The following is a 27,902-nucleotide window of genomic DNA, read 5'->3' on the forward strand; positions in this document are numbered from 1 at the left end:
TTTTTTTAACAATATTACTCTTTAAATAACGATCCTGTACTGAGTATTGTGAACAAAGAGTTTCAAAGTGACATCTGGTGGGGCCTGGCCCTAAATGCAGAGACGCCACAGGTGTCGACACTAACATAAACCAAAGTCGGTATTGTGTAATCAAACTCTTTATCTGCCAATTAAAAAAAGAGTTAAAAAAGAAACGAGGACAAATTAGTTTTTATAAAATTGTTTTGCACGTTTATTCCACTTTTGACATTATTGATAAAATAATGACAGCAGAACACAGGACATTATTCTGTGTTCGTGCCCATTTAAAACCTTCACAGACAATTGTGGACCAACAAGCATTTAATCCCTTTGAGGTCATGTGCAAAAGTGTTCGACCAATCAGAAAGCTCGCAGCCCCACTAAGACGTTTAACAGGAAACATGAAAGGACCGTAAGTGGATATGAGCAGAAAAATGTAAACATCAGTACCGAAATTTCAATCACATGATCTGATCAGGGGCTCTGTGGGTGGCGCTGTCGCCTTGCAAACATTAGGTTGTGGGTACGATTCCAACTAGAACTGAAACGGCTAGTTTCAGAAATGACTCTTTGGTTTAATACATAGGATCATTCATTTTAGCTTAAGAATCAAACAGGAGTGATTATTGGTTATAATGCATGTTTGGTCCAATATGGAGTTTAAAAAAAGCCCAGTTTATGCTAAAAAGAACCTTTCTATCCTAGTTGGTTCAAACAGAATAAAAGGAAGGCTAATTAATACATCTACCAGAACCCTAAACATCGGGCCTGTACGTGAGGAGGCAAATATTTGAAACCATTTTCTTCTGCGTTTCAGCAGAGATCACTAAGGCTGCTAATCGCTAGGCACAAACTGCATTCTGTCTTTTTATTCTCGTTTCTAGATTTAGCTGCCAGGATCCGGATGACTGAGAATCTGCACAGGAAAAGCATCAGGTTAAAAAAAATAAAGATAAAAAAGGTTCATCCAAATGTGTGGCTGGATTAGAAATAATCTGCCAACGATTTAACGAGTGTTGATGAAATGTAATAAAACACCAGAACGCAGAGAGTTTAAGGCGCTGCAGGTTTAGACGACTCAGCAGCAGGTTAAACATGACGCAGCAGACGTCCTTCAGTCCCTGATTATTATTTTTAGATATTACAGCATGATCAGGAAAGCTAAAAAACAACAACAATTCACTTAAAATTAACCTTTTAAAATAATGCAGTGTTCAGCGACAGCATTTTCTACAACTACAGACTAATAAAAAAAACATTAAAAAGAAAGATTTTAAAAATATCACAGTAAAGGAGCGCTTTCTTCTTTGCTCCTTGCTGCTGGTTCTCCTGAATTTCCCCTCTGTGGGAAAATAAAGGACATTTCTACTCTATTTCCATCCTAGAATTATTTCATCTATTTAAAATATAATGAAAGTTCCCACTGGTTTTGCTGTATGCAGATGCATTCGCACACATTTCCTGAGGAAGAAGAGCTGCACATCTCAGGCTGCATAATTAGACAATTAATTGCACAAAGTAAACAGTTGAGGTTGTTAAAAGTTAAAAAAAAGCCCCCAAACGAGCTACCAGCAGTTTAGACGGCATGCACACTTATTCTAACAATAATAAAACTGGGCAGTTTAAGCAAAATGCTGTTCCAGGCGGACCGCGGCGCGATCCCCGGTTCAACGCCGGCGCCTCCCTTATCTCAGCTGCTGCAGGTCCGGGGAGTTAGGAGAGGAGGTGGCGTAGGGGCTGGAGGTGGACCCGCCGGGCGTGGCTGAGGGAGGCAGCTCCTCGCAGGCGAAGTACTCCTTCAGAGGGGCGAAGAGGTGACGAATGACCGGCACGCTCCACGCCTTGCCCAGCAGCTTCTGCCTCTGCTGTCGGTTCATGTTCCTCACGTCGGTGTAATGTTTGGGGAAACCGAAGATCCTGGAGAGAAGACAGAAAATCGGCCGTCTATGTTTGTTTACTGTTTTAATTAACCTACGAGCCTGTTGGCTGTTTTCTGACCCACATGACAAAGCTTTTGTTTTTGGTTTTCAGCCACGAGGATGCTGGAGCTGAAAAGCTCCTATTCACATCTTCACCGCCACTTTCTTTGTCAAATAGGAAACTAATGAGAAACGAGCTTTGTTTTTACAGTACGATGAAAAAAGGTCTTCACAACCCTCAAGTCTTTACAGATTTTGTCATAAAAAACAACTTTGGTGAATTTTATAGTGATTTAAAAAAGGTAAGAGTCGGCGTTTCATCCCTTTTTGAATAACTGCGCACGTGCAAAACCGTCTTCCCTTCTCTTCCGCTGCCCAAATCCTCTCTGGTCTTATTTCTTTCTACTGAGGTCTTCCTCTTCTCCTTATAAACATGAACAAGGTTCACTTCTTGTGACTCTCAGCCATGTTCAAAGTCTACAGTGAGAGCAGCAGAGCTACAATGAACGGCTAACCGCTAAGCTAACTAGATACATAAACACTAGAAGTCGACAGCCAGCAAGCAGAAACTAACAAGGAACGAGTACGGACACTGGCGTTAGGTGAGCGCGTCACAATGATTGGCATGTGGGACAATCAGTAGATAAGGTGATAGCGCAGAACTTGAAGGACAGAGGGGATGAGAGCAAAATGAGACATGAAGGCATCCGATTGGTTCTTTCTATTCGGACCGAATGACAGTGATTGGTCAGAGTATTTATAGGCCTGCAGCTCCCACAGAGATCCTTTTTCTGAGTACATAATGGTCCCAGTACAACAAAAGGTCTTCCTGAACAGGATTACCAGCTATAGCTTTAACGTGATAACCCGCAAACGTCATGCATGACTGTGATTTAGAAGAAAAAAAAAACATCTTTCTTCCCTTTTCACACCCCTGAAAAGGGAAGAAAGAGAAGCTAATGCAGGATAATCGGCTACAGAAGAACCACGAGGACACGTACTTCTCCAGCTCGGTGATCCAGAGGATGTCCTCTTTCCCGTTCTGCATGACGGGCAGCAAAGACACATTCTTCCCCTGCTTCAGGGAGTTTGGGTTTGTGGTGATCGTTCTCACTTTGGTCACCTGGAAATCAAATGAAGTTTGCTCTGTATAAAAACACGAGCACAGGTGAAACCACACAAAAAATATGAGCAGCAGGTTCGTTCACCCACCCTGGCTTCTCTGCCGAGCTCCAAACAGTCCTGCAGGTCCAGCTTATCCTTCTGGGAGGCGATGATGGGCCTGACGAGGCGGCAAACCACCCAGAAAACACAGAAAATTAAGGTTATGAAGTTCGCTTTATCAATACAATTTTAACATGTATTTTATTTAAATTGAAACATTTATCCTATTATATTTTATCTGCATTCAATTTTTCTTTTTGCATTGTGTTTATGTATCTTAGCATTCAGTTTTTATCTTATACTCTGCAACAGTGATTTCTGTACAGCACTTTGGTCAACCTCGGTTGTTTTAAATGTGCTTTATAAATAAAGATTGAGTTGAGTTGAATATCCCATGGGGGCTCTCTCAACACCATTATTGCCAACCAAAGGACACTAGTGGCTCAAAGTTATAAGAAAAAACTGTCTACAAAGAATGCTGTAATAAAATAATTTCAAGCATCAAACTATGAGTGGAAAAACTGTAAAAAGTAAATTTCACTGCTTTACATATCATGACTCTTTAAGGACACGGTGAAAAAACAGGCGTGTGAGCATCAGTAGCAGAGAGATTAAAAGAAAGGGGTATTAATGAACTAACATTAATTAACATTAATTAATTAATTATGCTTAAAGGAGCTTTTGGGCCACAGAGGCGTGCAGAGGGAGTATAAAGGACTACAGTAAAATATCCAGAACTAAAAAGTAAGCCCCATCAACCTTCCTATGTATTTACAGAATCTAATCAACTTTTATGGGTTTCTTTTGCTAATAATGAAAATACTGAAATAAGTTCAACCAACATTTAGACGACTTAAAGAAAAGTGAAGTTTAAAATTGTTTATGGGATTTATAGAAAAAAGGAAATTCTTGGAAGGACGTATATTTGAGGAGGGGCTTAAACTATGAACATGAAAACAGCTAAATAAAAAAATAAAAAATTCTGAATATTTTAGAGTCAAAATTTGGAGTTTCACCTTCAACGCTGAACACTGAGGGATTCATACTTAAGTGTGAAATCTTCATACTCAAACCACGATTGTATATAATATAAACACAGTGAACCTGTAGTTGTGCAGCATATTTAGAATATAAAATTGCAATGACAAATGTTAAGAGAAGAATTCTGCATCGATTTCATCTCTCCATCATCTATATCCGCTTATCCACGCAGGGTCGTAGTAGTTTAGCGCCTCAAAACGTACGGAAAAAAAAAAACAATGAAGACAAACAGCAAAACATAAAAATACAAACCAATAAAAACGCACGAGTGCAGGACCCACGTCTCACCTGCTCATTCCAGGAATGTTCCCCCAGAAGTATCGGGCTCTGTTTGCAGGACTCACTTTGACGGCATCCACCAGCACGGGGTTGCACTGTTACACAGAATCACAATCAGCGGCGTGGACGGTCTGCGGGCCGCAGCGAGAACGCTACGATCAGGGCAGTCAAACTGTTTTACAGTAGCAGGCCGCACACTATCAGGTAGCAGGGTGCACTTATACCGGTCCCCGAGCCCCGGAGGGGAGAATTTTGAAAAATAGACTCTCCCTGATGTATTTTGGAAGCTTTCAAGACAGGTGATTATTTAAGGAATAGAGTCAGAGTGCATGTTTCAAATTCAATAAAAGGCAAAAAAAGAAGTGAATGATCAATTCTTCAAAAACAACCTTTGTTTTTTTATTATTCTTAAAACATTATTTTTTCACATGATGTTATCATCATGTTTTAACAAGGTAAGGTAATCTCCATTTGCATAAAATTAGTTTAATTTGAATTACTAGCACCACATAAAACAGATCAGATTAGGTGAGGTCTATTCATCTTATTATTATTATTCACAGTTCTGTTCTAAAAACGATCGTAACATTTCTTCACGAACCAAGTCGAATTTTTATGATAAAAATACAGGGTTGGAATTTGAAATTGAATTTACATGTTGAATTTATTTCAGTCATATTGCTCTTTCGATATTTCTTATCTCAGTTTAATTTCACTTGCACTTATCACACACACATGATATCATATCATCTACGAGGATTCTAGAGACGAACGCAAAATGCATCCCCTGAAAAACTTTGATAATTTGCTGCTGTAAGATTATATTATATGTAATATTATAGATTTTTCAGAATAAAAAGCTAACAGATGTGCATAATCAAAAAATATCAGAAATACAATTATAGAGCATTCAGTATTGTAAGAAAGCCCACGCTGTTTCTGGATAAATACATTACTGTATGAGTTAAGTTCTATTCCGTTTTATGCCTCTTTCCTTGTAAGTTTGAAATGTCCCATGCTTCTGAATGCACCATAGCTTTCTGACGCTCATGAATGCATCACACTGGTCTATGAACGCGGTGCTGTGCACGTTTGATCTTCCGCTTAAAAAGCTTTGCAGTTTCAAAACTCACGTCGGCTCTCACGGTTTTATTGCACTTTTCGGCATAACACCGGTCTGTGTTTTGATCGGAAAAGTAGCATCTCGGTTGGAACAAGGAACCCAATCACTCGTTGATGTTGCTCTCAGTGGAGACAGATGCTAAGCTGATTTTTGGGATCTATAATTGGGGAAAAGTAGGCTGCCCTGTATGATCTCAGAGGCTCGTACCTCGAGGAAACGGCAGATGTTGACTTTGTCGTGGGTGTTCATGAAGACGACGTTCTCGAAGAGCCAGAAGAACGGCCGGGGGTCGTGCTCTTTGGGCTTCAGCAGCTGCAGGATGCGGTAGTACTCAAAGAAGAGTCTGCCGGTGCCTTCTGCTCGGGAGGACGACAGAAAGACAAACACTTCAGCCTCATCCACATTTTTGTAACCAAAGGAAACAACCTGGGCTGGACCAGAGAGAGAAGTCTATTTCTGCTGCGGTTTCATTTATTAAACCTTTTCGTTTGAAACGGCGATAGAGGAGGAATGATGCAGAAAGGTGTAGCTGATGCCAACAGGTACGTACCGTAGAGGCCTTTCCTGAGGGGGTTCACAATGGAGAGGTCATTACAGGGGCTCCCACCAATCAGCAAGTCGAACGGACCCCACTTCTCGATCTGAATTTACCAAACAGGTGAAACGGGTTTCGTTCTGATCTCCGTTTGTTCCTCAGAAAGGGAAGAGAAAGCAGGGAGAGCTCGGACGTACCAGCTCGTCAGAGATGAGTCGGACGTCTCCGATGTGAACGATCTTCCCGTCGTGGTTGATGGCTGCCACCGCGACCGAATCCTCACAAACCTCCGAGGCGACGTATTTCTCCACCTTGAAGCCGAGATCCTTCAGCACCAAGTAGCCTGAGAAGAGGCGCAGAGGAACGCCGGTAAAGTCTGGCTTTTTATTCTGATTTCTGCCAGGCTCCCTGAAACCTTCCTGACTGAACCGCCTCGGCTCTGACTCGGTTAAATAAGGCCGTACTAAACTGTGACTCCATAAATCAGAAAGAATTCAGCTTAATTCCTCCCAGGAAACACACCACCAGCCCTAACGCACAGGTAATATACTGGTCAGGCCGAGGAGGACTCTCACCTGTTCCGATGCCGTCGAACAGCGACAGAACCCGCAGAGGTCTGCGCAGTTTGGTGGGGATAGATGGGTAGACACGATGCGGCTCCTACAGCAACAACACATGCTGTTAATCATGCAATAACGGCTTAATTTACCATTTAATCTGACATACGATGAAATGTTTGAGCTAAAAGAAATTCCTCCTCCTCGTCCCCCACGGATGCCTGGACGTAAAAACGCTGTTTGTGAGCCTTTGATCCAGCTTTTATCTCTCAGGCTGACAAAAGAAACTAAAAATTAAAGAACAGAAAATGTAATTTGTCATTGTTAGATGTTTAACATTATAACAGCCTAGTAAAACTTTAACTACTCAATGAGTAGAGAAAAAGTTAAGCAAGCAGCTTGATCTCAAAGTGAAAAATAAAGGAAATATGAGCAGAAAGCCCCAAATAGTTTGCTAAAATGTATTTAGCAGCAGAGCTACCTACTCTAATAAAACAGAAGCTTTTTTTTTTTTACTTGTACTTTTTTACACGATGATCAGACTGAACAGGAACTTCTAACTAATAATCCATCACTTTGTTTGCCTGGGGTTCAATTATGTTGTGAGGCAAAGGCCCTTTTCCTTCAGGCAACCCCTCAAAGGGGAAAAAAACAAAAGAACATCTGAATCCTGGAAGACGGAGGTGTGTGGATTAGTCAGTTAAAACAAACAAGGCTTAACGAGGTCTCATTAACTCAGAAGGATTTTGTGCTAAAAATGTTATTAACGTGTTTTGCACAGCCAATAGACCTAATAAATGTTTAAAACTAAGCCTGACAGATCATTTTTTCACATTTTTACCAGGGGGAAGAAATAAATACAGAGGGCACTTGAATAGTTTTAAGATGGACTGAATACTTACAAACTCCATGGCACTGGTGTTGGCAAATAACTCCTGAACGCGAAATCTCCAGTCCTCCCTGGGAACCAGAGCACCGTGCAGCTGGTGAGGCTGACAGAGGTAACAGATCCACGGGTCCAGGACCTTCAGCTCGTTAAACGTCCCCGGGCCGGCCAGGATGTTCAGGCAGTCCTCACAGTAAGACCTAAGATCATACAGCAGGAGAACAGGATGCTCTGAATTTGGTACTGGGCCAGACAGACAAAATAAAAATAAAAACAAAAATTTTTTCAGTTTCATTGATTATCGGAGTCTGAACGTTTTAGTTTGAAAGATGCCGCGGTTCTGTTTGTTACATCCGTTTCTGACTCACTCTTAACGCACGTCTCAGTCACAAAAACTGATTTATTGATCTATAAATACACGTTAAAACATCTAAATAAAGCGTGCAACAATATCATTCAGTTAAAAAAAAACAAGGAAAATGAACAGCATTTCTGAACAAATGCTTCTTTAATTGGTAAATGAATGAAGGAGGTCCAAAGGAAGCGCATTTCAGAACATTGGTGCTACCACCCAGAAGGCCTGGTCACCCCTGTAGTTCAACTACGCACAGAGACACTTAAAAGTTCAGATAAATAAGGAGGTGCGAGGTCACTAAAGTATTTTAAATGAGGAGTAAAAGTTTAAAACTGACAGGAAGCCAGTGTGAAGAACAGAAAAAAAATGTGTGCACATTGGGAGGTGTTGATTAAAAGACGGGCGGCGGCTTTCTGGACAAGCCGGAGGCGGTTTAGGCTCGAGTAGGAGGCGACGACATAGAGCGCTTTGAAATAGTCGAGTCTGGAGCTAATAAAAATATAAATGGCCTGTTGCAGGTCAGGACGATTTAATAAAGGTAAAAAGACGCAGCTGAAAAAAGCTTGTCCGGACCACAGAGGCAATTTGATCTTTAAATGTAAAACCCTCATCATATAATTACCCCTAAATTTCTAACAGTGTTCCTTTGATTAAAAGTCAAAACACTGACCATCAGTGTTAAACTGACGGTCAGTCCATAGTCCATAGGCTGGACTGTGAAAATATTGTCTGAGGTTAAAAGAAAAAGGTTGGGGACCGCTGGGTTACAGGTCTGAAAAGAAGGGATGAAACCAACCGACCTGTGGCAGCCATCATGTCCACACAGTATGACCTCCATCCCATAGCAACAGATGGTGCAGTAGGACTGGTATCCGTCGTCGTCATAGCGATACAGGGTCTCTGTGAAGTTATTCTTCAGAGAAAGAGAGGGAGAGGTTACCACAAGCAGAGGCCATTTAACCGGTTAGGAATTTTAAACCAACAGGTTAAACTTACACTGAAGAGCACTGTCTTGTTGACAAATATCTATTTCTTAAAAAAAAAAAAACACACTAAATAAGGAACTACTGACCATCAGGTGATTCTTTGCTGCAAACCACATTAATTTATAATCAAGCTAAATCATCAGAGCTTTCCAAAAGTAAAGAGTGTGTCTACATTCAGAGCCTTTGTGAAAGTTTAGTGTCAGTTTTAAAGCCCTCAGACTGCAGGGGGCGCTAGTGCTGAAGTTGCTGCCTTGTTATGTGAATTTACCCCATTCATCCTCCAAGGCATGTTTAATATTATTCAGCCTGTTTTTAGTCTTGGATTGTGTGAAATAAATTTCGAAATGCGACTTATAGTTCGAAAAATACGGTAGTTAAAAAAGTGTGGCACCTTTTGAAACGTTCTAGCAGGTACAAAGCATTGTTAAATGTTATAAATGAAACCATATATATGTTATACAATTTAAAAGGGATTCTGGGTGATCAGAAAACAACAAAAATTTTAGACCCATTTTGTTGAAATGGGATCAGAAAACATAGAACTACTGTTGTAATCTGTGTTGATTAAGACCTCCAGGCTTTCTGCGGGTCAAGCTCAGTTTTTTTATGAACTTTGGCTGCCGTTTTGTTTTGTTTCTGTAGGTGAGGTCATAAGATCTGAAAAATATATCTGCTAAAAAAATGGCTATATGCGACAGCCTGAAAATACACACCAATGTTTAAGACATCACAGTATGACACAGAAGCAACAAGGTAAATCCCAAAGGGCTAGAAAATGCAAGACGGGTATGAGGGGTAAAAGTGTTCACCCAATGCATTCTGGGGTTTGCAGTTCTACTGATTTCTCCATTGCATAGTGCCTTGCTAGTTGTACTACATGTAAAATCTGTTTTTGTAGCTTTGGTTTAAGCCATTTCCAGCTGCAACATGAAGAGTGCCGGACCATTTCTTACTTTACACTTGAAGCAGAGGCTGCCTTTGAACAGGGGATGGGATATCATGATGTCCTCGGTGCCACAACACAGACAGAAGTCTGCAGGGGGGGGGAAGCCAGATAGGTGGTTGAAGGAAGATAGACTTCAATTAACTACATGTTTAACAGACATTAAACTGAAAGCATTGTGGGAGGTTAAAACGAGTTAAACAATAACACTTCTTTGTGTATTTAGCAGACTCACCTTCAATGTTGAGTTGTAAATCCATGATCCTGTTGATTGTCTTCTCTGTAAAGAGTCAATTTGGTCAGAAATGAATGACAGCAACAACTCGTCCTCTTTTCTGTTAGCATCAATCTACAAGAAGTAAAAGGAGCTCGTTTGGACGGCTGCTTTCCTTTTGCCCCATTCCCAAAGTTATTTTCAGCCCCTGCATAACTCTAATCGCCCCGCCCAGCTTTACTCTACTGACAGAAGGGGAGGAACGAAGCGGAGAGGGGAGACGATGCGGTCGGATCTGCTCCAAAGTTTGCCTCGCAGAAGGTTTACGAGGAGGTTTTTGCCTCAGCCATGGCGAGAACAACAATAAAGACTTTAAAGTGTGAAACTGTGGACTTTTGACTAAGTGAAATCCTTTTTTTAAAGCTGGAAAGTGGATATTTGGGTTAGATCAGGGGCTGAGAACAAATTTTTTAACCACACTCTCTTTAAAGACAAAACTTAGTAGCTTTCAGTGTGATTAAAATGAGAAAATGCCTCAATAAATAGCTGAAGTGTCCTTCTTCCCTTTCTTTTGTCTCCTTCAGGTGTGGTTTATGGTTTGTAAATAGTAAAATTATATCTCGTTTTGACCCACTGAAATAAAGCACAAGGCAGCACGCCCACCGAAGCACCACTGGTTCTGTGTCATTAAAAACAAGAGAGCATGAAACACAGCTACTAATTGACTTTAACGGGTGTGAGGAAATTAAAAGGTAGCGATTCACGTTTTGAATGGTTATCGTTGATAAAAGCACCTGGGTCTGAGAGAAGGGAGAGGAGCAGTATCAGGGTTTACATGAATGAGTAACTCTAATTTAATGCTTCTTAATGCTCTTTTAATGCTCTTTTTGAGAGTCAATAAAGGACCTCAGTGAAGTCATTTTTATCATTTAAGGAACAAAGCAAAGGTAAAACCCATTCTTTCAAGGTAAAAATATGGAAACCCCACTCCAAGCCTTCATTTCATCATGGCTGGATTAGTGTAATTCTCTTTATCTATGAATCGGTCTGTCCTCACTCAATATCTGCAGCTGGTTTAAACGCTGCTGCACACCTTTTAATGGAATACCATAAAAAGCGCACATTACACTGCAAAAAAAGAACTAAAAATAAGTAAAATTTTCTTGAAATGAATGCATTTGCCCTTGATTTGAGCAGGTAAATAAGATGATCTGCCAATGGAGTCAGTATTTTTACCCCTAAAATAAGATAATTAGACATCCTGCACTTGAAATAAGATGAGGGAGATGAATTGTTCCTATTTTAAGTGCAAAAATCTTATTCCATTGGCAAATCATCTTATTTACCTGCTCAAATCAAGGTCAAATAGTTTAATTTCAAGAAAAAATGTCTTATTTTTAGGTCTATTTTTGCAGTGTAGCCCATCCTGGCCTCCCTTCACTGGTTGCCTGTTTATCTTCTGCCGTTTGCAGGATTTGTGCCACAGCCAGAACGTTGATCCTGATGGTTCCTGCAAACTTTACGGTTCATTGCTTCAGTGTTAGGAAGCTTTAGGACAGGCGGCTTCGACCTCCTACGTTGTACCAAATAACTCCCGTTGTTCCCCATGATCTGCCAGTGAGTGTTGGGGTCTTGTTCTAAACTGAGGAGCTCTTTCATAGCGTAACAGAGGACGGAGTGGACCAGGCGTCTTACCTCTGAGCTTCTGGTCCGGCTGTCTGTACACGCTGCTCGGCTGGTTGACTTTATTGTAAACTTTGGTGTAGACCTTCTTCTTGTGTGGCACAAAGTCCGGGGACATGTCGTCGTCCAACCCATGCAACAAGCTGTAGCTCTTCTTCAGACTCTTCCTCGCTTTAAAGCCCCCCCCTCCTCTTTTCCTGTGCCAGCCGCTGGTCACCTTCGCCCACTCTTCGTCCGACTTGTCTTCCTCCTTCAGGAAGCCTCCCTTCCCCTGCTTGCCGATCGCTGGATTCAGAGGTTTGGACCTTCTTTTCTCCGGTCCTGGTCCCCTGCGGGATTTGGAGCTGGAGGACCGGGCTCTGGGAGCGCACGACAGTTTGTTGAGTGAGACGGTCACGTCTTTCATCTCGATGCTCATGTCACTGTTCTTCTTGACTGGGTGGGCGGGGGTAGAAGCCAGGGTGGGTTTTTCAAAAAGTTTCTTCTTCACCTTTGGCTTAGAGTAGGCTTTAACGACCCCTGAGACACAGAGACAGAGAAAAATCACATAATTGATACATTTTTGACAGTAAAGAACAGACATGGATAGATCCACAGTCTGTCCCTAATTGATAGTACAGAGTCGGGCGTACTGTCGCCTACATTTCTTGTGGCAAATTCCTACGTTTATTCCTCCTTTTTCTACTGATATTACTATGTCGTTCTTTCTGATCACATGTTTTTTATTATTCCAGATGAAATTGTGATGAATTTTATTAATTTTCCATTGTAGTATTTGGTATATTTAAGATATATGCTGGATAAATTAATCTGGCTATCCCTCCCGTTTTTGTTAACAATATTCTTCCAAAAATTTAGCCAACTGTCAAATATTTGTTGATTTTTTTTTTTTTTTGGTAAAATGGCTTGAATATTTGTTACATCATTTCCAGTGCGGTCCTTGTTAATCATTATAGCTAAATATTTCACCTCATTTTTATCAAAAGTTGGTTTGATTATTTTGAATTGCTAAGATTTCCCATTTTTTTCTATGTTCATCTTTAAGCCTGAAGCTTTTGAGAAAAAAAAGACACCGCTAAATTAACTTAATAAAATTGATTTGTTACAAATGCAGACCGCGGGGTCAATGTAGTTTGTTTGAGTGGTGTTGCCATAAGGTGACGTCATCAGGAGGCGCAGGGACCATGGAGAATTTCTTTGTAAAATTATCCGTTTACAAACCGCAATACCGCTCTCAAATAAAACGTACACCCCGCTATAATTACTTTAGTAAGTTGTCCAGACCAATCACAATGTTTTGCGCAATTGTGCAAACGTTAAGCCAACCATGCATAGTGACGTCATCAGAAGGCGCAGGACCCGAGTCGATCTGGTACCTACAGGGGCCTTTATATGAATGCACTTATAGTTTCTACATTACAGTCAGGCAGTCTGGTAGACAGCTTAGGGGTCCTATCAGGTAGTGACAGTGTACCGTAATGCTCTGAATATCCATTGAGCGGAGCGGGTTCGTTGTTAACCAAAGTCATACGTACAGATTTTGCCAGATTTTTCTGAGCACTGTACCACATAAATCCAAAAAACCATCAATTTTTAAGAAAATCTAAGGATTTTTAGTGCACCTTATAGTCCGAAATGTACGGTAACCCGCTTTTGTCTGAGTCGGCTCCGGTTCCTGCAGTCGAAACGTAAAACTACCCTAGATCAGTGTCCTGGTTCCCGATTTTAGGACCTGGTAAACACCCCTCAGATCAGAGGAGGGTGTGCTTTGGATAATGAAGGAGGATGTAAAAGTGAAGCTGTGTGACTGACACAAGATCCACAAAGATCCAGCAGCCCGTTTTGAGATTTTAACGAAAGCAGCAGCTTTCGTCACACGTTTGCACCTTTTTTGGGTTTGAGTCCATCTGGGCCAGACGGCTGGAAGCCTCCGAACGCCCAGTCCAGCATCTGCTTCAGGAGCTCCTCGCTGTCCTGAAGCAGAGGAGAAAACTGCTTCTCGGCGCGCCGAGCTGCCTCCTGAAGGACAGAAACAGAAATGCTTCAACAAAAAGCACAACTCAGGGTTCATATTTCCTGACAACTTTGAACCTGACTTGTACTTAAAAGGAGCAATGATGGAAAAAACTGTAAACGACAGACTTTTTATGCTTCCATAAGGAAAAGAGGTCAACATTTCCCTTTGAGAACAGATCCGTCTGATGGGGGTGAAAAGCAGAGCAGTAAAAACAACATGTATTCACTACAGCGGTTTCCCTCTCCGCTCGTCTTTGACTCCTCTCCGCGCCCCATGTAGTCTTTAGGGACACCTAGAACGCTGCAGGAGACGGGCTGACACACCGACCTGCAGGGATGACACGACGGCCTCTCGGTAGGTGATGAGGGTGGCAAAGGAGTTGGCACAGAAGTACTGGCTGAACGCGGTGAACGGCTTCAGGGACTCCACTCCGACCTGCAATCAGAGACAGAGATCGGTGCAGGAACTGAGCTACGCTGGGAGCATCTTTATAAAATGCAAAACCAACTGGAACCATGGAGCGGATTAAAATGCGGAAGCTTAGAGGTTAGGGAATGAAGCGGGGATCCTGTGCGGACTCACCAGAGAGCACATTCTCTGTCCGTACCACTCCACCATCGTCTTCTGTGGAAGCTGGACGTGTCCTTTGTTGGACACAATGATGCCGGGCCACGGGGAGAAGCCCTCTATCTGACCCCAGACCAGCTCCCCCTGCGGACGCATCATATAGGCATAAACCATCCAACACGGGCTGAACAGAAAGAAGACTCAGAGCTGGAAGATATGATTACCGGATTTTCTGACTATAAATCACCTTTAACCTCTCTGGCCGCTGAAATTAGCCTCGTGAGACCATCCTGATCTCGCGAGCTTTCAAGGTTTCACTCGCAGATCAGTCTGGCTACTCTCCGTTAAAGAAAATTTGGAGCCGTTCACCAAACGAACGTCCAATCAGCGTTGGCTTTGAGGCGGGTTGAGGTGTGACGCAACGAGAAGCGCGACAGTTCAGTCTAAACAACATGGCGGCTTCAGCCGATGAAACTAGCGTTAGCGTGGCTATCGAGCAAGTTTTATCGGAATTACCGAGTATTTCTTTGCTGAGCTAACGAGCCTTTACCTGCAGCAGCAAGAGTAGCTTGGCTTGTGATTTCATGTTGACGAGTACGTCATATGCTTCGTTGATCCGATTGGTTCATTTGGCCCGTCTATCACCAACATAGGCCAATCAGCTAACCAGTATTTTCGCCCCTTCCCAAAATTACTTCAACGGAAGGTTTCCAGATGGATATGCGGAGCAAATCTATCTGGCGGAGTCAGGTAACGCTGAAACTACAGTAATTACTGAATTTTTCAGGCCATAAGGTGCACCAGATTATAAGGTGCATTAAATAATCTTCCCTAGTGTGTAATATCACTCCTCCACGTCCACAGCTCTCTCTCCGTCTCTATCAGGAGGACAGAGTAGCTGGACTACGCTGCCCTGTTTCTAACATAAGGACAAAATAAACAGAACTTTTATATTGAATTAACTTACTAGGTTTATTGTTGCTAGCGCGTACTCCAGGCTGCCTTACATGAATACACTTCTAGTTTAGACCTTACAGTCAGGCAGTCTTGTAGACAGCTCAGGGGTCCTATCAGGTAGTGACACAGAGTACCGTAATGCTCCTAATATCCATTGAGCGGAGCGGCTTTGTTGCTAACCAAAGTCATACCTTTGTTGGATTTATTATAGTTATTCTACTTTTAATCTACATTCTAGTATTATTATGTTTCACTTATAATATCTCATTGCCTATACAACATTATATTATACTTATTACTGAAGTGTTATTTCTCCTTGTATACTGATGATTCAGATCACAGGCATGCAAACAGTTGCAATTGCACCCAATTGCATCTTACAGCTGCCTGTGGAAGATAAAGAAGAAGTTACTCCATGACCCTGAATGATGTTGTTGTGTATTGTTTTTCTGCCTAACGGATTTCAACTGGTTTGTTCCCTACCCCCAGCAGTTGGAATCCTGTGTAACTAGGGCGTTCCAATTTTCAATAAAAAGCCTGGCGAGCGGAGACTGCTTCAGAGTGGTTTGGAGGATTGTAACTAAGCAGTCTCCGAGCCCTCTCCTTGCAAGACAAACATAACTGATTCTCTGTGTCTTCTTTGTGCAGGTTGCTGAATAAGATGTTTGGTGTTTAAACCTAACAACCTTGTAGTCCGAAAAATATGGTAATATCCCCCAGTGGGGATGATAAAGGTAATCTTATCTACACATTAATAATTATATGATTGTTATGAAAGTTTTTGTTAATTTCCTCCACTGTTCAGGTGGTGGATCAGCCAATCAGCTCTCTCTGTTTCACCATCTTCCTGCTTCAGACACTGAGGCTCACTAAAAGTCATCCTACTCATGCTACTCCTAACATGTTTCCTCTTCAGGAGCTCTCTGGAGGCCTGAAGTTCCTTTTATGAATAATTTTTTATCTTACAGAAGTAAAATTCTAAGAAAAATCTTAGAATTCAGGAACATTTTTCCTGAAATGACGTCACTACGGGCCACTTTTACTCTGAGGAATCTTTGTGGATACGGGCCCTGATGTTCTCAGACTGTCTCCATCCCATCGCAGCTCCGTCTGTGTTTAGGGTCGCCGTCTGGCTTGTGAGAGGACAACTATGAGTTTTCCTGTCCACAGACTCTCCTACCTGAGCTGCCCATCCCTGCAGCTCCTCCAGAGTTCCTTGTGGACAACCCGGTCTGCCTGTTACCTTAAGCTGTGAAGCAACACGGCGCAGGTGCCACGTTCCTCAGAAATAGACTTACAATAAGGTTTTCTGGAAACTCGGCAGAAGCTGGTCGATTTCTGGTTGTTGAATCCAGGCTCTGATCCTCTTCATCACTCGCCACGATGAAGATAAACTCTCCCCGTTGAAGTCCGTCAGCTGCAAAACAAGGAATGAGTGAGCGTCTCCTGGGTCGTGGAGACTGAGCGTTGCTGTAGCCCTGCCCCCTGAGGAGGGTGAAACGCAGGACTTATCTCACCGTTCTTCGCCAGCATCTTGGAGGTCTGACAAATCGCGGACTCTTCCGTGACGTCGATCACGTCTGATGAGACAGGACAGTCAGATCCACGCGCCGTGGCTCTACAACACGCCGTCAGCGGCTCTGGAAGTGAGTTTCCAGGTAAGCGTACCTGAGGAGTTGTCAGTGTAGTCGGTTTCCGCCACACTCTGGTGACGTTTCCCCTTCTTCTTCTGCGTTAAAGGCTTCGCCGCAGGACTGTTGTCATCCGCTGATGAGCTCTCATCATCTCTGTTCATGGCTTTTACTTTCAGCCGGCTGAAACCTTCCAGCGAAGAGAGCTTCCTCCAGCCGACGGGGGACCCCCGCCCCCACTTTCCCACTTGTGGTGAGGCTGTGGGAGTTTTCTCCCTGTTGGGGGACATTATGATGTTCTTGTACGCCTGAGGAGGAGAAAAGACACAAGTCGGGTCTTCTTGACTGCGCTGCTAAACAACCACAAAGGTCATCGTTGTGCAGCCAGAGGTGCTTCCTGAAAGGTCACCAAGCTGTGATCTGGTTAAAACCAACAAAGTGAAACTTCCTGGAGCTCATCGCTGTCAACGGGTCAAAAAGAAAAGGTTGATTCATTCAAAAAGTGAAACACGGGACACAAACAGGGTCCGAAATTAACACTAACTGGACGTAAAAACATGAAAGTAAGTTTTCCTTTTGGCGACTAAATGTCAGAGGGCTAGCTGCCACATGGCGAGTAAATGTTTGCACCACATAAATTTCGTTTTTCAGTCATCATCTGGGTGGATGTTTCTTTATGTTCCTCTGCTGTCAGCTCATATCACAACAAACACGCATGTGACGCGAAAGCAGCTGCATCACGTCCGTTTGCTAACAGCTAGCGTTTAGCTCAAGCTAACTACGTAGCGTAACTATGTGGAGATATTTACCGTATTTTTCGAACTATAAGCCACACTTTTTTTCATAGTTTTGCCCATCCTGCGACTTATATTCAGGTGTGACTTTATATCAAATTTAAATGGTAATTCATCTTGACCCGCATGAATAAAGGAGTAAACATTACCGTCTATAGTATATCTGTTCATTGTGTCATGATGGAGGAAAAAAGCTTAGCGTAACGAGAGATATTTACCTATCCTGCTGAGTTTTAACGCGCCTTCCCCGCCCTGTCAGTGTTACAATCACGCAAAACAAACCAACAGAGACTCAACAAAATCAGAGACATCAGTATTCATCAGAGAAATCTGGTCACCTTAACTTAAGAATGTATTAAAACATTAACTTATAGACAACAAAGACAGAACACATGTTTGTTGTTTCTCTCTTTCAGTATAATTCACACAGCAGAGCGTTGCGTGGTGCAGCTTAAAGGACCCAGACCACGACAGACGGCTGTTACTGGGCTGTCTGTGAAGCTAACAGCAGCTAGCGCTAGCTTACAGGTCTGTTGTCTGGGCGGGTTACAACTTCACTGATGTGTAAAGTCCGGTTCGACGTATATATACGTTTTTTTTCTTCCTTATGACGCATTTTTTGACTGGTGCGACTTGACCGAAGGAGTCAGTCAGAATTAATATTTTGGACAACTTGGCCGGTGAATCAGGGAGTTAATTTCGGACACCGGGCACAGAAATTCACCTTTCATCCGACGCGGTCTATCGTTTCCAGGCTACAGAGTAAACCCAGCGCTCCGCCAGAGGACGAGATGTATGCTTTTAAGGACAATAGAGGCAGACTGAGCAGAAAACTGTCTCCCACTGCATCTCCCACTGCAGACAACGGTTAGTCGGATCACGCCACGGTGTTCACCCTGCAACCCACTCTGTGATCACATGTGGATCTGGTGTGGTTTACATAGCAGCTGTTTAAAACTCACCTTAGCAAACACCTGATTCCTCTGCAGAGAGCTGGGCAGGGCCAGGAGGGTCAGGAACAGCTTGTGCAACGTCGGCCACGGTCTCATTCGGTTTAAAATCTGCAGACAACAGAAAAGACCTTGTTGGCTCGATCCTCACCAGCAGCTCCGACACATTTTACCTGAAGATGAGCCCAACGGGTCCAGGAGCGTTTCTGGTGAACTAATCCAATTAATGGAATCTATCGATCGACATATAGCGTTGTTGAATTATGGTCCGGCCCTACGTCAGACTTGAATTAACTGCATTACTAACATCTTTAAAGGTGTTTATTTTTAAGACTAATCTTAAAACTTTCCTTTGTGACAAAGCTTCTAGTTAAAGTGGTAATAAAGTAAAAAATCTTGGTGTTATTTTTGACCCAGACATGTCATTTAAATCCCATATTAAACAGGTTTCCAGAGTTTCCTTTTTTCACCTCAGGAATATCGCCAAAATTAGAAACATTCTGTACAGGAGTGATGCTGAAAAACTAGTCCATGCATTTGTTACTTCAAGACTGGACTACTGTAATTCTTTACTATCAGGAAGTCCACAAAATGCAGTTCGAAGTCTTCAGTTGATCCAAAATGCTGCGGCAAGAGTTCTGATGAAAATCAACAAGAGGGATCATATTTCTCCAATTTTAGCTTCCCTTCATTGGCTTCCTGTTAAATCAAGAATAGAATTTAAAATTCTTCTTCTAACGTATAAAGCCCTTAATAATCAAGCTCCATCATATATCAGAGCTCTGATTACCCCGTATGTTCCTAACAGAGCACTTCACTCTCAGACTGCAGGTCTGCTGGTGGTTCCTAGAGTCTCTAAAAGTAGAATGGGAGGCAGATCCTTTAGCTATCAGGCTCCTCTCCTGTGGAACCAACTCCCAGTTTTGGTCCGTGAGGCAGACACCCCGTCTACTTTTAAGACTAATATTAAAACTTTCCTTTTTGACAAAGCTTCTAGTCAGAGTGGCTCATGTTACCCTGAGCTACCTCTATAGTTATGCTGCTATAGGCTTAGGCTGCTGGAGGACATCAGGGTCTATTTCTCTCACTCTGCTGAGTTAAGATAAGATAGGCTTTATTGATGAAATTCACATCTCACATCGGCTCAGTAATCAGTAGTCACAGGAAGGAGGAGTCAAGTAAAAAATCATCATAAAGAAGAGAAAATAGAGAAATAAGCGACGCGGCCGATGTGACTGGCAGCTGTCTTTGCAGCGCCATCTTGAAAATGATCTGGACCTGGAGAGAGGACGGACCACCTGCAGACCCACCAAGACGTCCACAACGTTTCCTTTCACCGTTTCTGATGGAAGGTTTGTGCTTTTAAACTTCTTTATAACGTAAAGAAACTCCGTTAAGTTTTAGTTAAAGCATACATTTAGTCAGACCACCGTCTAAACTGACAGGCCAGGACCAGAGAGGTCCAGGGCAGCTCTGGAGGAGCTGCAGAAAGCTTATAGCTCGGGTGGTAAATCTGTTGAAAATCTCCCAGACACACAGATGCTCACCGTGGAGCACAACTACAGAGAAAGACGCTTCGGTCCTCTTTTCCACAAACCCACATCCCAGCTGGGACAGCTTACCTCTGCCCAGCTACTGCATTCGTCGGCGCTGCTCTCCTCCTTCAGCACATTCATGAACGCGCACCAGCTGCTCGCCAGATCATTCTCTGGAAAACCAGCGGTGCAGAGGCCCAGCTTGACGGCGATCCCTGGCAACACTTTCCAGGGAAAGGTTTGGGCCTGGAGGAGAGACAGAGAGCGTGGCGTCAATATTTATCACAGAACCTTCACCTGCTTCAGCCCTAAGAGAGAAACAGTAAATGAGCCAGAAGGAATGGTCTGATTTGGTCCTCGTGGATATCTGGACATTAACTTGGCCTCTGGTACTGAAGTAAAAAATCTTGGTGTTGTTTTTGACCAAGACATGTCATTTAAATCCCATATTAAACAGGTTTCCAGAGTTTCCTTTTTTTCATCTCAGGAATATCACCAAAATTCGAAATATTCTGTCCAGGGGTGATGCTGAAAAACTAGTCCATGCATTTGTTACTTCAAGGCTGGACTATTGTAATTCTTTACTATCAGGAAGTCCACAAAATGCAGTTCGAAGTCTTCAGCTGATCCAAAATGCTGCAGCAAGAGTTCTGATGAAAATCAACAAATGGGATCATATTTCTCCAATTTTAGCTTCCCTTCATTGGCTTCCTGTTAAATCAAGAATAGAATTTATAATTCTTCTTCTAACGTATAAAGCCCTTAATAATCAAACTCCATCATATATCAGAGCTCTGATTACCCCGTATGTTCCTAACAGAGCACTTCACTCTCAGACTGCAGGTCTGCTGGTGGTTCCTAGAGTCTCTAAAAGTAGAATGGTAGGCAGATCCTTTAGCTATCAGGCTCCTCTCCTGTGGAACCAACTCCCAGTTTTGGTCCGTGAGGCAGACACCCTGTCTACTTTTAAGACTAATCTTAAAACTTTCCTTTTTGACAAAGCTTATAGTTAGAGTGGCTCATGTTACCCTGAGCTATCTCTATAGTTATGCTGCTATAGGCTTAGGCTACTGGAGGACATCAGGGTCTATTTCTCTCTCTCTGCTGAGTTCTCCTACTGCTCTCCAATTTTGCATTGTTTGTTGTCATTTCAGCGTTTAACTTTCTGTTCTCTATCATTTTTCTCATCATAGAAGGTACACCTGGTCTGGCGTTCTGTTAGCTGTGACATCATCCAGGGGAGACAGATAATCCTCTATTACCATCTAACATAGAAAGTACTCCTGGGTCAATGTGAGCTTCTGTGCTTTCTGTGTCTCTGCTCTGTCTTCTCTAAGCCCCAGTGGGTCGAGGCAGATGAGCGTTCACACTGAGCCTGGTTCTGGTTCTGCTGGAGGTTCTCCTCCCTGTTAAAGGGGAGTTTTCCTCTCCCCTGTCGCTTCATGCATGCTCAGTATGAGGGATTGCTGCAAAGCCATCAACAATGCAGACGACTGTCCACTGTGGCTCTACGCTCTTTCAGGAGGAGTGAATGCTGCTTGGAGAGACTTGATGCAACCTGCTGGGTTTCCTTAGAGAGGAAACTTTCTCACCAACCTGGAGGATCTGATTGAATTTGACTTTGTAAAGTTCCTTGAATTGGTGCTATATAAATAAAATTTCATTGAAACAACTCTATGCTTACAGAACCAACCGGACTGTACCGGATGTACGTCAGTGTCCTCACCAGGATTTTTTTTTTCAGCGTAACGATGGACGGCTGGTGGTTCCCACAGCGGAGCGATGCGTAACGCAGCTTGAAGCGGTTGTTCGTTAGGCTAATAAAAGCTAGCGTTAGCTAATGTGGTTTTTGGAGGTTAATAGCTGCGCTGATGCATGTTCAAGAGCTGTACTGACTTTTCTACGTTGCTCTCTAACGTCCGTGTCGTACTGATGTCTAATTTCAGCGTAACTGTGACAACCTTTCAGGTAGCAATCCATTACGCTGAAACACGCTGGTGAGAGTCCTGCGTTACATCCCTAAGACTTACATCTTGTTCTGGGTGTTTCTAAACGCTGCGGAACGTTAATGTTTTAGACGCTTCCTGACTTTTTCTCCACATTTTTTCAACAAAGACGTTCATCAGCTGGGCAGGAAAGGAGCGACGGATCAGAACAAAAAGCTCTTACGGTGATACTTTCTGGACTTTTCAGCTTCCGCCCGATATTCCTCAGCGTGACGTCTCCGAGCGGACCTGGAAGGCTCTCCACCAAACTCTGAAGCGCCGCTCTGTAGAAAGACTGCGCGTCCCTTCGCAGACGTCTTGTGTTCTGCTCCCCCAGCTTGGGGCCGTGGGCCCACATGAAGCTGGAGGCGTCTGCGCCCACGTTGACCTCGTCCACGGGGAGCAGGTCCTCGCCGTGCAGCAGGTCCACCTCCCGGTTCAGGAGGAAGCGGTGGACGGCGGCCGGCTGGTAGACGCTGTCGGTGTACAGCTGCAGCAGAACGGAGGTCAGGTGGAGCTCGGTGCTCAGGTCGGCCGAGTCCGACTCCTGCTGCTCCAGGAGGACCCTGAGGGGCTCCAGCGCGTAGGACAGGAAGACGAACTGCAGCCTGACCACGTCGTCCGTCAGCCGCTTCCTGATCCGATTCACAGCGTCCGTCTCCTCCAGGGATTTAAAATACTCCTGCAAGTCCTGCCAGCGGGCGGCCATCTTCTGCACGCTGCGGACGATGAAGGAACACTGCGGCGAGACCGGAGGAGGCGGGCCGCGGCGGCCGGCGTCAGCAAAGACCTCCTTCAGGCTGTCGTTGACGGACAGGCAGGTGGAGTAGTGGCGATGGACGTCTCTGACCAGGTCGACCGCGTGGCTGAAGGAGGCCGTGAAGCCGGCCTGGCAGGCCCGCTCCCCGATGCCGGGGACGCTGCAGAGCGACAGCAGCTTGGGCCGGAAAGCCTGGAGCCGGGACACGAACACGCGGCTGAGGCCCGGCTCCGGCGCGCTGCAGTAGAACGCGGCCAGGTTGGACAGCGGCAGCTCGTACTTCCTCAGGGCCTCCACCAGGAGCCACGCGTCGGAGTCGGCGACGCGCGCCATGCTGTCTGTGTCCGCGCCGCCGTGCGGATCGGCGCTGTCGGTGCTCATCTGCAGCGTGTGCAGCAGCGTCACCGCCTGCTCACACGAGCGCTCGTCAAAGTAGCCGATCAGCAGGACGCTGGCGCTGCGTCCGGGGCCCAGCTCCACCCCGACGTACAGGTAGACGCAGTACGGCCGGTCTGTCACCGCCTGGATGATGTCCTTCGGCTCCGCTGAGTACACAGCATCGTAGAAGTACGTCCTGATGAAGTTGACTAAATCGTTCCCAGAACTCTGCTTGTCCACAGGAGGCTCTGCCGGCACCACGCGCTGGACGTCCTGCTCCTGTGCCAAAATCTTCCACTGTCTGGGTCGCTGCTCCGTCGACACGTAAAACACGTCCTCCTCGTCTTCCGAGATCAGGAAGATCACATCTGAACTCCGCCGTGCTTCCATTTTTATAGTGAGAAGAAGGCGGGACGAACGCTGACCTGGATCTGAATAAAGAGAAAACACGGAAAGAGTTGCTTTTAAAAAGTGAAAGAACCGGAACCACAGTGAAAACTCGCAAACGTTTTAGTTCTTTTTTATAGGGATGCACGATATATATCGGACCGATAAAATATCGGCCGATATGGTGGAATTTTATATCGGCCCGATAAGTAAATTCTTTCGATTAAAAATAGCCGATAAATTAATTATATGTGGTGGAATTTTATTCAGCCAGAGTAGCCCCAAAGTGGGACAAGACCTATGGATTTTGCGTTCCTTACTATCAGGATTTTTTAAGGGATGCTCTTTGTATTCTAAATTGATTTGTGTCTTTTGTTATTGAAAGCAAATTACAACTTTTATATATATATAAAAATAAACATTTGAAGAGCCAAAACCTTTTGTTTGCTGTTATAGATAAGCCAGAGCTACTAAATAATTAGTTTTTCATAGCCCAAGCTGCAGATTATGCAAAAAATATATTGAATATGAACTTATCGGAATCGGCAACGGCCATGAAAATCAGAAAAATTATCGGTTATCGATATCGGTTGAAATTTTTAATATCGTGCATCACTACTTTTTTACATTCAATTCCAAAGTAAAAGTTTGTAATGCCCATTTATTCCCAAACAGCATTAGAGCACTGAACTACAAATGCAACACATACACCCATAAGTCAGAAATGTGTACGGACCATGTGGGGAAACCAATGTTTCTACAATTCTACACTTTTCCTGTAGAACAACCTGAGTCCATTTTCAGGATCAGAATTACCATATTTTTTGGACTATAAATAATTCATACTTTTTTCATAGTTTGGCCGATCCTGTGACTTATTTATGAATTTTAAATGGTAAATCATACGGACCAACATGAACCAAGGAGTAAACATTACCGTCTATATCCACAGGAGGGCGCTCTAGGTGTGTGAAAACTATCCTGCTCCTGAACCACTTAAAAATGACTTGAAACATTAACTTATAGACAACAAACTGAACACGTTTGTTGTTTCACTGTTTCAGCATCATTCAGGCAGCAGAGCGTTGTGTGGTGCAGCTCTAAGGAAACAGACCGTGACACAATCTGTTGTTAGGCTTTCTGTAAAGCTAACAGCTAGCGCTAGCTAACAGGTCTGTTTTCCAGGTGGGTTACACCTTCACTGATGCACTTCAGCTTTATGTTGGTCTGAAACATCCATGTCGTACTGTTAGCTTAGCATGTAGCAGCGCGATGCTCACAGTCTAATTTAGATGTCATTTTGACAACATTCAACATAACGTTACGCTGAAACGCGTTGATAAAACCCACAACACCGATGCTCTTTACAGGACGGGTCAGATCAGACTCTACCTGCTGAGGAGGCTGAGGTCTTTGGGACTGCAGGGAGCGCTACTGAAGACCTTCTGTGACTCTGTGGTCATCAGCCCTGATCTATAGTGCAGTTTGTTAAAGGTACAGCTGAGAGGAAGAAGCTAGATAAGTTCAGACGTCTCGGTTAAAGTGAAACTTATCTTACTGTCGTGTAGCAGGCCAAGTCTGCATCTTTGGTATAGGGGACCTGGGTTTGATTCCCAGTTATCATGTAGAGTTTGTATGCTGGAAGAACAGCCACCACACAAACTCTGCTAACTCTGTGTGCAACTTGTAAAGATTTGCCTCCCCCCATCCCAAAGTGCTCACATTTAATTACTGTGATTTTGTGTTTAAAGTACAATGACAAAATGTCATATCTCCAAATAAGAAACACAGTTCACAAAAAGATCTCTAGCTGCAATTAAAGTCGCAGATTTTTACGTTGCGCAGGTATGCATATCTTTAAACGTGATGGACAGCTTATTCTGGTTAGATGATAAACACTGAAATCAGCTGTCTGTAATATTTGAGACCATTTTGAATCATCAATTGGATCATTTGGAATTAGCTTTAATCAGAATTTATAAGATTCGGATAGTAAAAATCCTACACCGCTTACTATAACACTGATATTCCCCACAATAAGCATTCATTCAAGTCATTTGGAAATGCCTTTTAAGTGATGATGCATTCCATTTGCCTCAGGAAAAACAAAAACGGGAGCTGGGAATGCGGTAAACCCGAGTAAAAAGCGTTTCAGTTAACACAGTCGGAGAAGTTGACTGTCAAAATTAAAACAAATGGTTAGGATTCCAATATGGAAAGGAAAGCTGCTGTTTTGTTCATAGTAGTTCTTTTAAACGTCCTTTAAAGCTGTATTTTCCACATGCTACATGTAGCATTGATTTTAGACGCACTCTTACAGCTACGTCTTGTGAAACAAACACGTTTCATCACAGCTTACTGTTGTTGAAACGAGGAGCAGCCATATTGGATACAACAATCGGCCTTAAACCATTTCTCCGACTTTCCGAGGGAGAAATTCCGACTATAGCGGCCGTTAAAGTTTTTTTTTTCCCGACCGGAAGCCGGGATTTCCGACTTCGGACTGCAACGGCAGATTCAACCATTAGTGAGGCCACGCCTACCTGTCTCCGATTGGTAGACACTCGATGACGTCACATCAGTTCTACCAATCAGATTGGAGTGCACGGCTTTTCAGCCAATACGATGAAGTGAAACGACTTTACAAGAAGTGGATAAAAGCGAAGCAAACATGGCACCGGGTTGGGGGATTCGACACCACCGAGCTGAACAATGAAGAGTCAGCCAAACCCTATGCTGCGTTTACTTGGTTTAAATCATTTATTCAAACAGTAAAGTTACGAACTGCCAACATTTAAATGGCCGTCTCACGAGGAGTAAAGAGAAGGCGCAGGATACGGACGCTGAGAACCACAATTTAAAAGTGGATTGGGTAATTTATAAATACCAGCTTAAGATGATTTAAAAAAACAAACAAACGGAGACTAGACTCAATCTAACTGGTTCACTTTCAAATAAATGAATCAGTTAGCTCACATACTGTGTTTTAAAAAGTCTCCGATGACTCAGTTATACAGTATTTCCCGTTAAGATGCCAACCAACAACCAAAACATCCCTGCTTGTATTTATAAAACTTGAGTAAAAGTAAAAATAAATAAATAAACTCCAAGGTGGGTGTGGAAGGGTCTGCCTGCACTCAATGGTGCATAGCGTTGTCCAAGTTTGGTCATTCCAAGTATTTATTTTTAAGAGTATATCAAAAAATCGTCCAAAACAACGAATTAACCCCTTTAGTGCCAATCGGACGCTAACTTCTGCGTCGTTTGTTACGTAAAGACTGGACGTTCAGCAACTAAAAGTGCCCCAAAATATCATCGCTTTCGATGGAGCGGGCTTAATGAGCCTCAATTACCAAGCTAGGTTGTTTGGCAAGGAGTTCAGATGTTATCAAACATCCAGTAATTGAATATTTGGTGAACAACACAACGTTTTAAACAACACAACAAACTTACCCACGCCGAGCCGTTCTTCCTCGCTGCCTCCTCACGCCGGCCCGACCCCCCCAAGCCCCAAAACACCAAAGTGTATCCTTCCGCTGCCGTTAGCGTGCCGCTCTCCCACAGCAAGGTTTCCGCCTGATTCTCCCGCTAACTAAATTACTGCACAGTACCTTACAAACGTTCATTGTCTAACAACTGATAAAATTGTCCATTAAAGTTATGTTTTAAATAATTGTCCGCCTTTCGAAATAACACTACCTGCGTAAAACACGAGCGAGTCTTTCTAGATTTTTCCCATCGAGACGCCATTTTTGGTTAGCACCGAGCTAACAGCGAATGGAGTGATAGATGTCTAGCGTAAACTCGACGCGAAGTCCACAAAAAAAAGCACATTTTTACAAAGACTGTCTCAGAAGATACAATTAAAACATTTTTTATAACCTAATTTTTAGCCTTTTCAATTTTTGTCGTGTTTCACCCACAAACCCAACTGTATTTTGTAGATGGATTCATGTAAGGTAACAAAAAGTAGTCCCTAACTGACACGGAAGGAAGTGGATACTTTTTTTTTTTTTTAGTCCAAATCTGAAAATCGTTGTATGCATTTGTATTCGATCTCCCCGATGGTATACACTCTATATTGCTAAAAGTATTCACTCACCTATCCAAATGATAAAAAAACATGTTCAAGCAGCTTGAACTGCAGGCTGTTTCTACAAACAATTAAGAAAGAAAGGCTCACTCTCAGAAGTTCACAGAACTCCAGCATGATACTGTGATAATGATAGGATGCC

At 43.3% G+C, this 27,902-nt stretch overlaps 1 protein-coding gene across 1 annotated transcript; it reads right to left on the reverse strand.

Moving 5' to 3' along the window:
* Positions 1-214: 214 nt before the first annotated feature.
* LOC105915830 lies at positions 215-27,671 on the reverse strand. The gene is made up of 23 exons (XM_036142357.1): positions 27,121-27,671; positions 22,327-23,711; positions 20,245-20,403; positions 18,635-18,733; positions 16,916-17,186; positions 16,765-16,827; positions 16,546-16,664; positions 14,306-14,434; positions 14,051-14,158; positions 13,593-13,725; positions 11,719-12,225; positions 10,045-10,089; positions 9,820-9,899; positions 8,681-8,793; positions 7,542-7,725; positions 6,658-6,742; positions 6,280-6,425; positions 6,098-6,188; positions 5,755-5,903; positions 4,434-4,519; positions 3,153-3,222; positions 2,942-3,063; positions 215-1,938 (listed from the first exon to the last, which is right to left on the reverse strand). Exons 2-23 carry the CDS (start codon positions 23,668-23,670, stop codon positions 1,707-1,709), a joined length of 4,335 nt encoding a protein of 1,444 aa, XP_035998250.1. The 5' UTR covers positions 23,671-23,711; positions 27,121-27,671; the 3' UTR covers positions 215-1,706.
* Between the last annotated feature and the right edge of the window lie 231 nt (positions 27,672-27,902).

This window comes from Fundulus heteroclitus, chromosome 1, assembly GCF_011125445.2.
Source record: "Fundulus heteroclitus isolate FHET01 chromosome 1, MU-UCD_Fhet_4.1, whole genome shotgun sequence".
Lineage (NCBI taxonomy): Eukaryota > Metazoa > Chordata > Actinopteri > Cyprinodontiformes > Fundulidae > Fundulus > Fundulus heteroclitus.

What these genes read in the sequence shown, in the direction of transcription:
- LOC105915830 (XM_036142357.1), bottom strand. Translation starts at nt 23,670, where the DNA reads ATGGAAGCACGGCGGAGTTCAGATGTGATCTTCCTGATCTCGGAAGAC. An exon ending in GCCGGACCAGAAGCTCAGAG is followed by an intron (nt 10,090 to 11,718) that starts GTAAGACGCCTG and finishes GACTCTTTACAG; the next exon opens with AGAAGACAATCAACAGGATC. An exon ending in TTTACAACTCAACATTGAAG is followed by an intron (nt 9,900 to 10,044) that starts GTGAGTCTGCTA and finishes CCCCCCCTGCAG; the next exon opens with ACTTCTGTCTGTGTTGTGGC.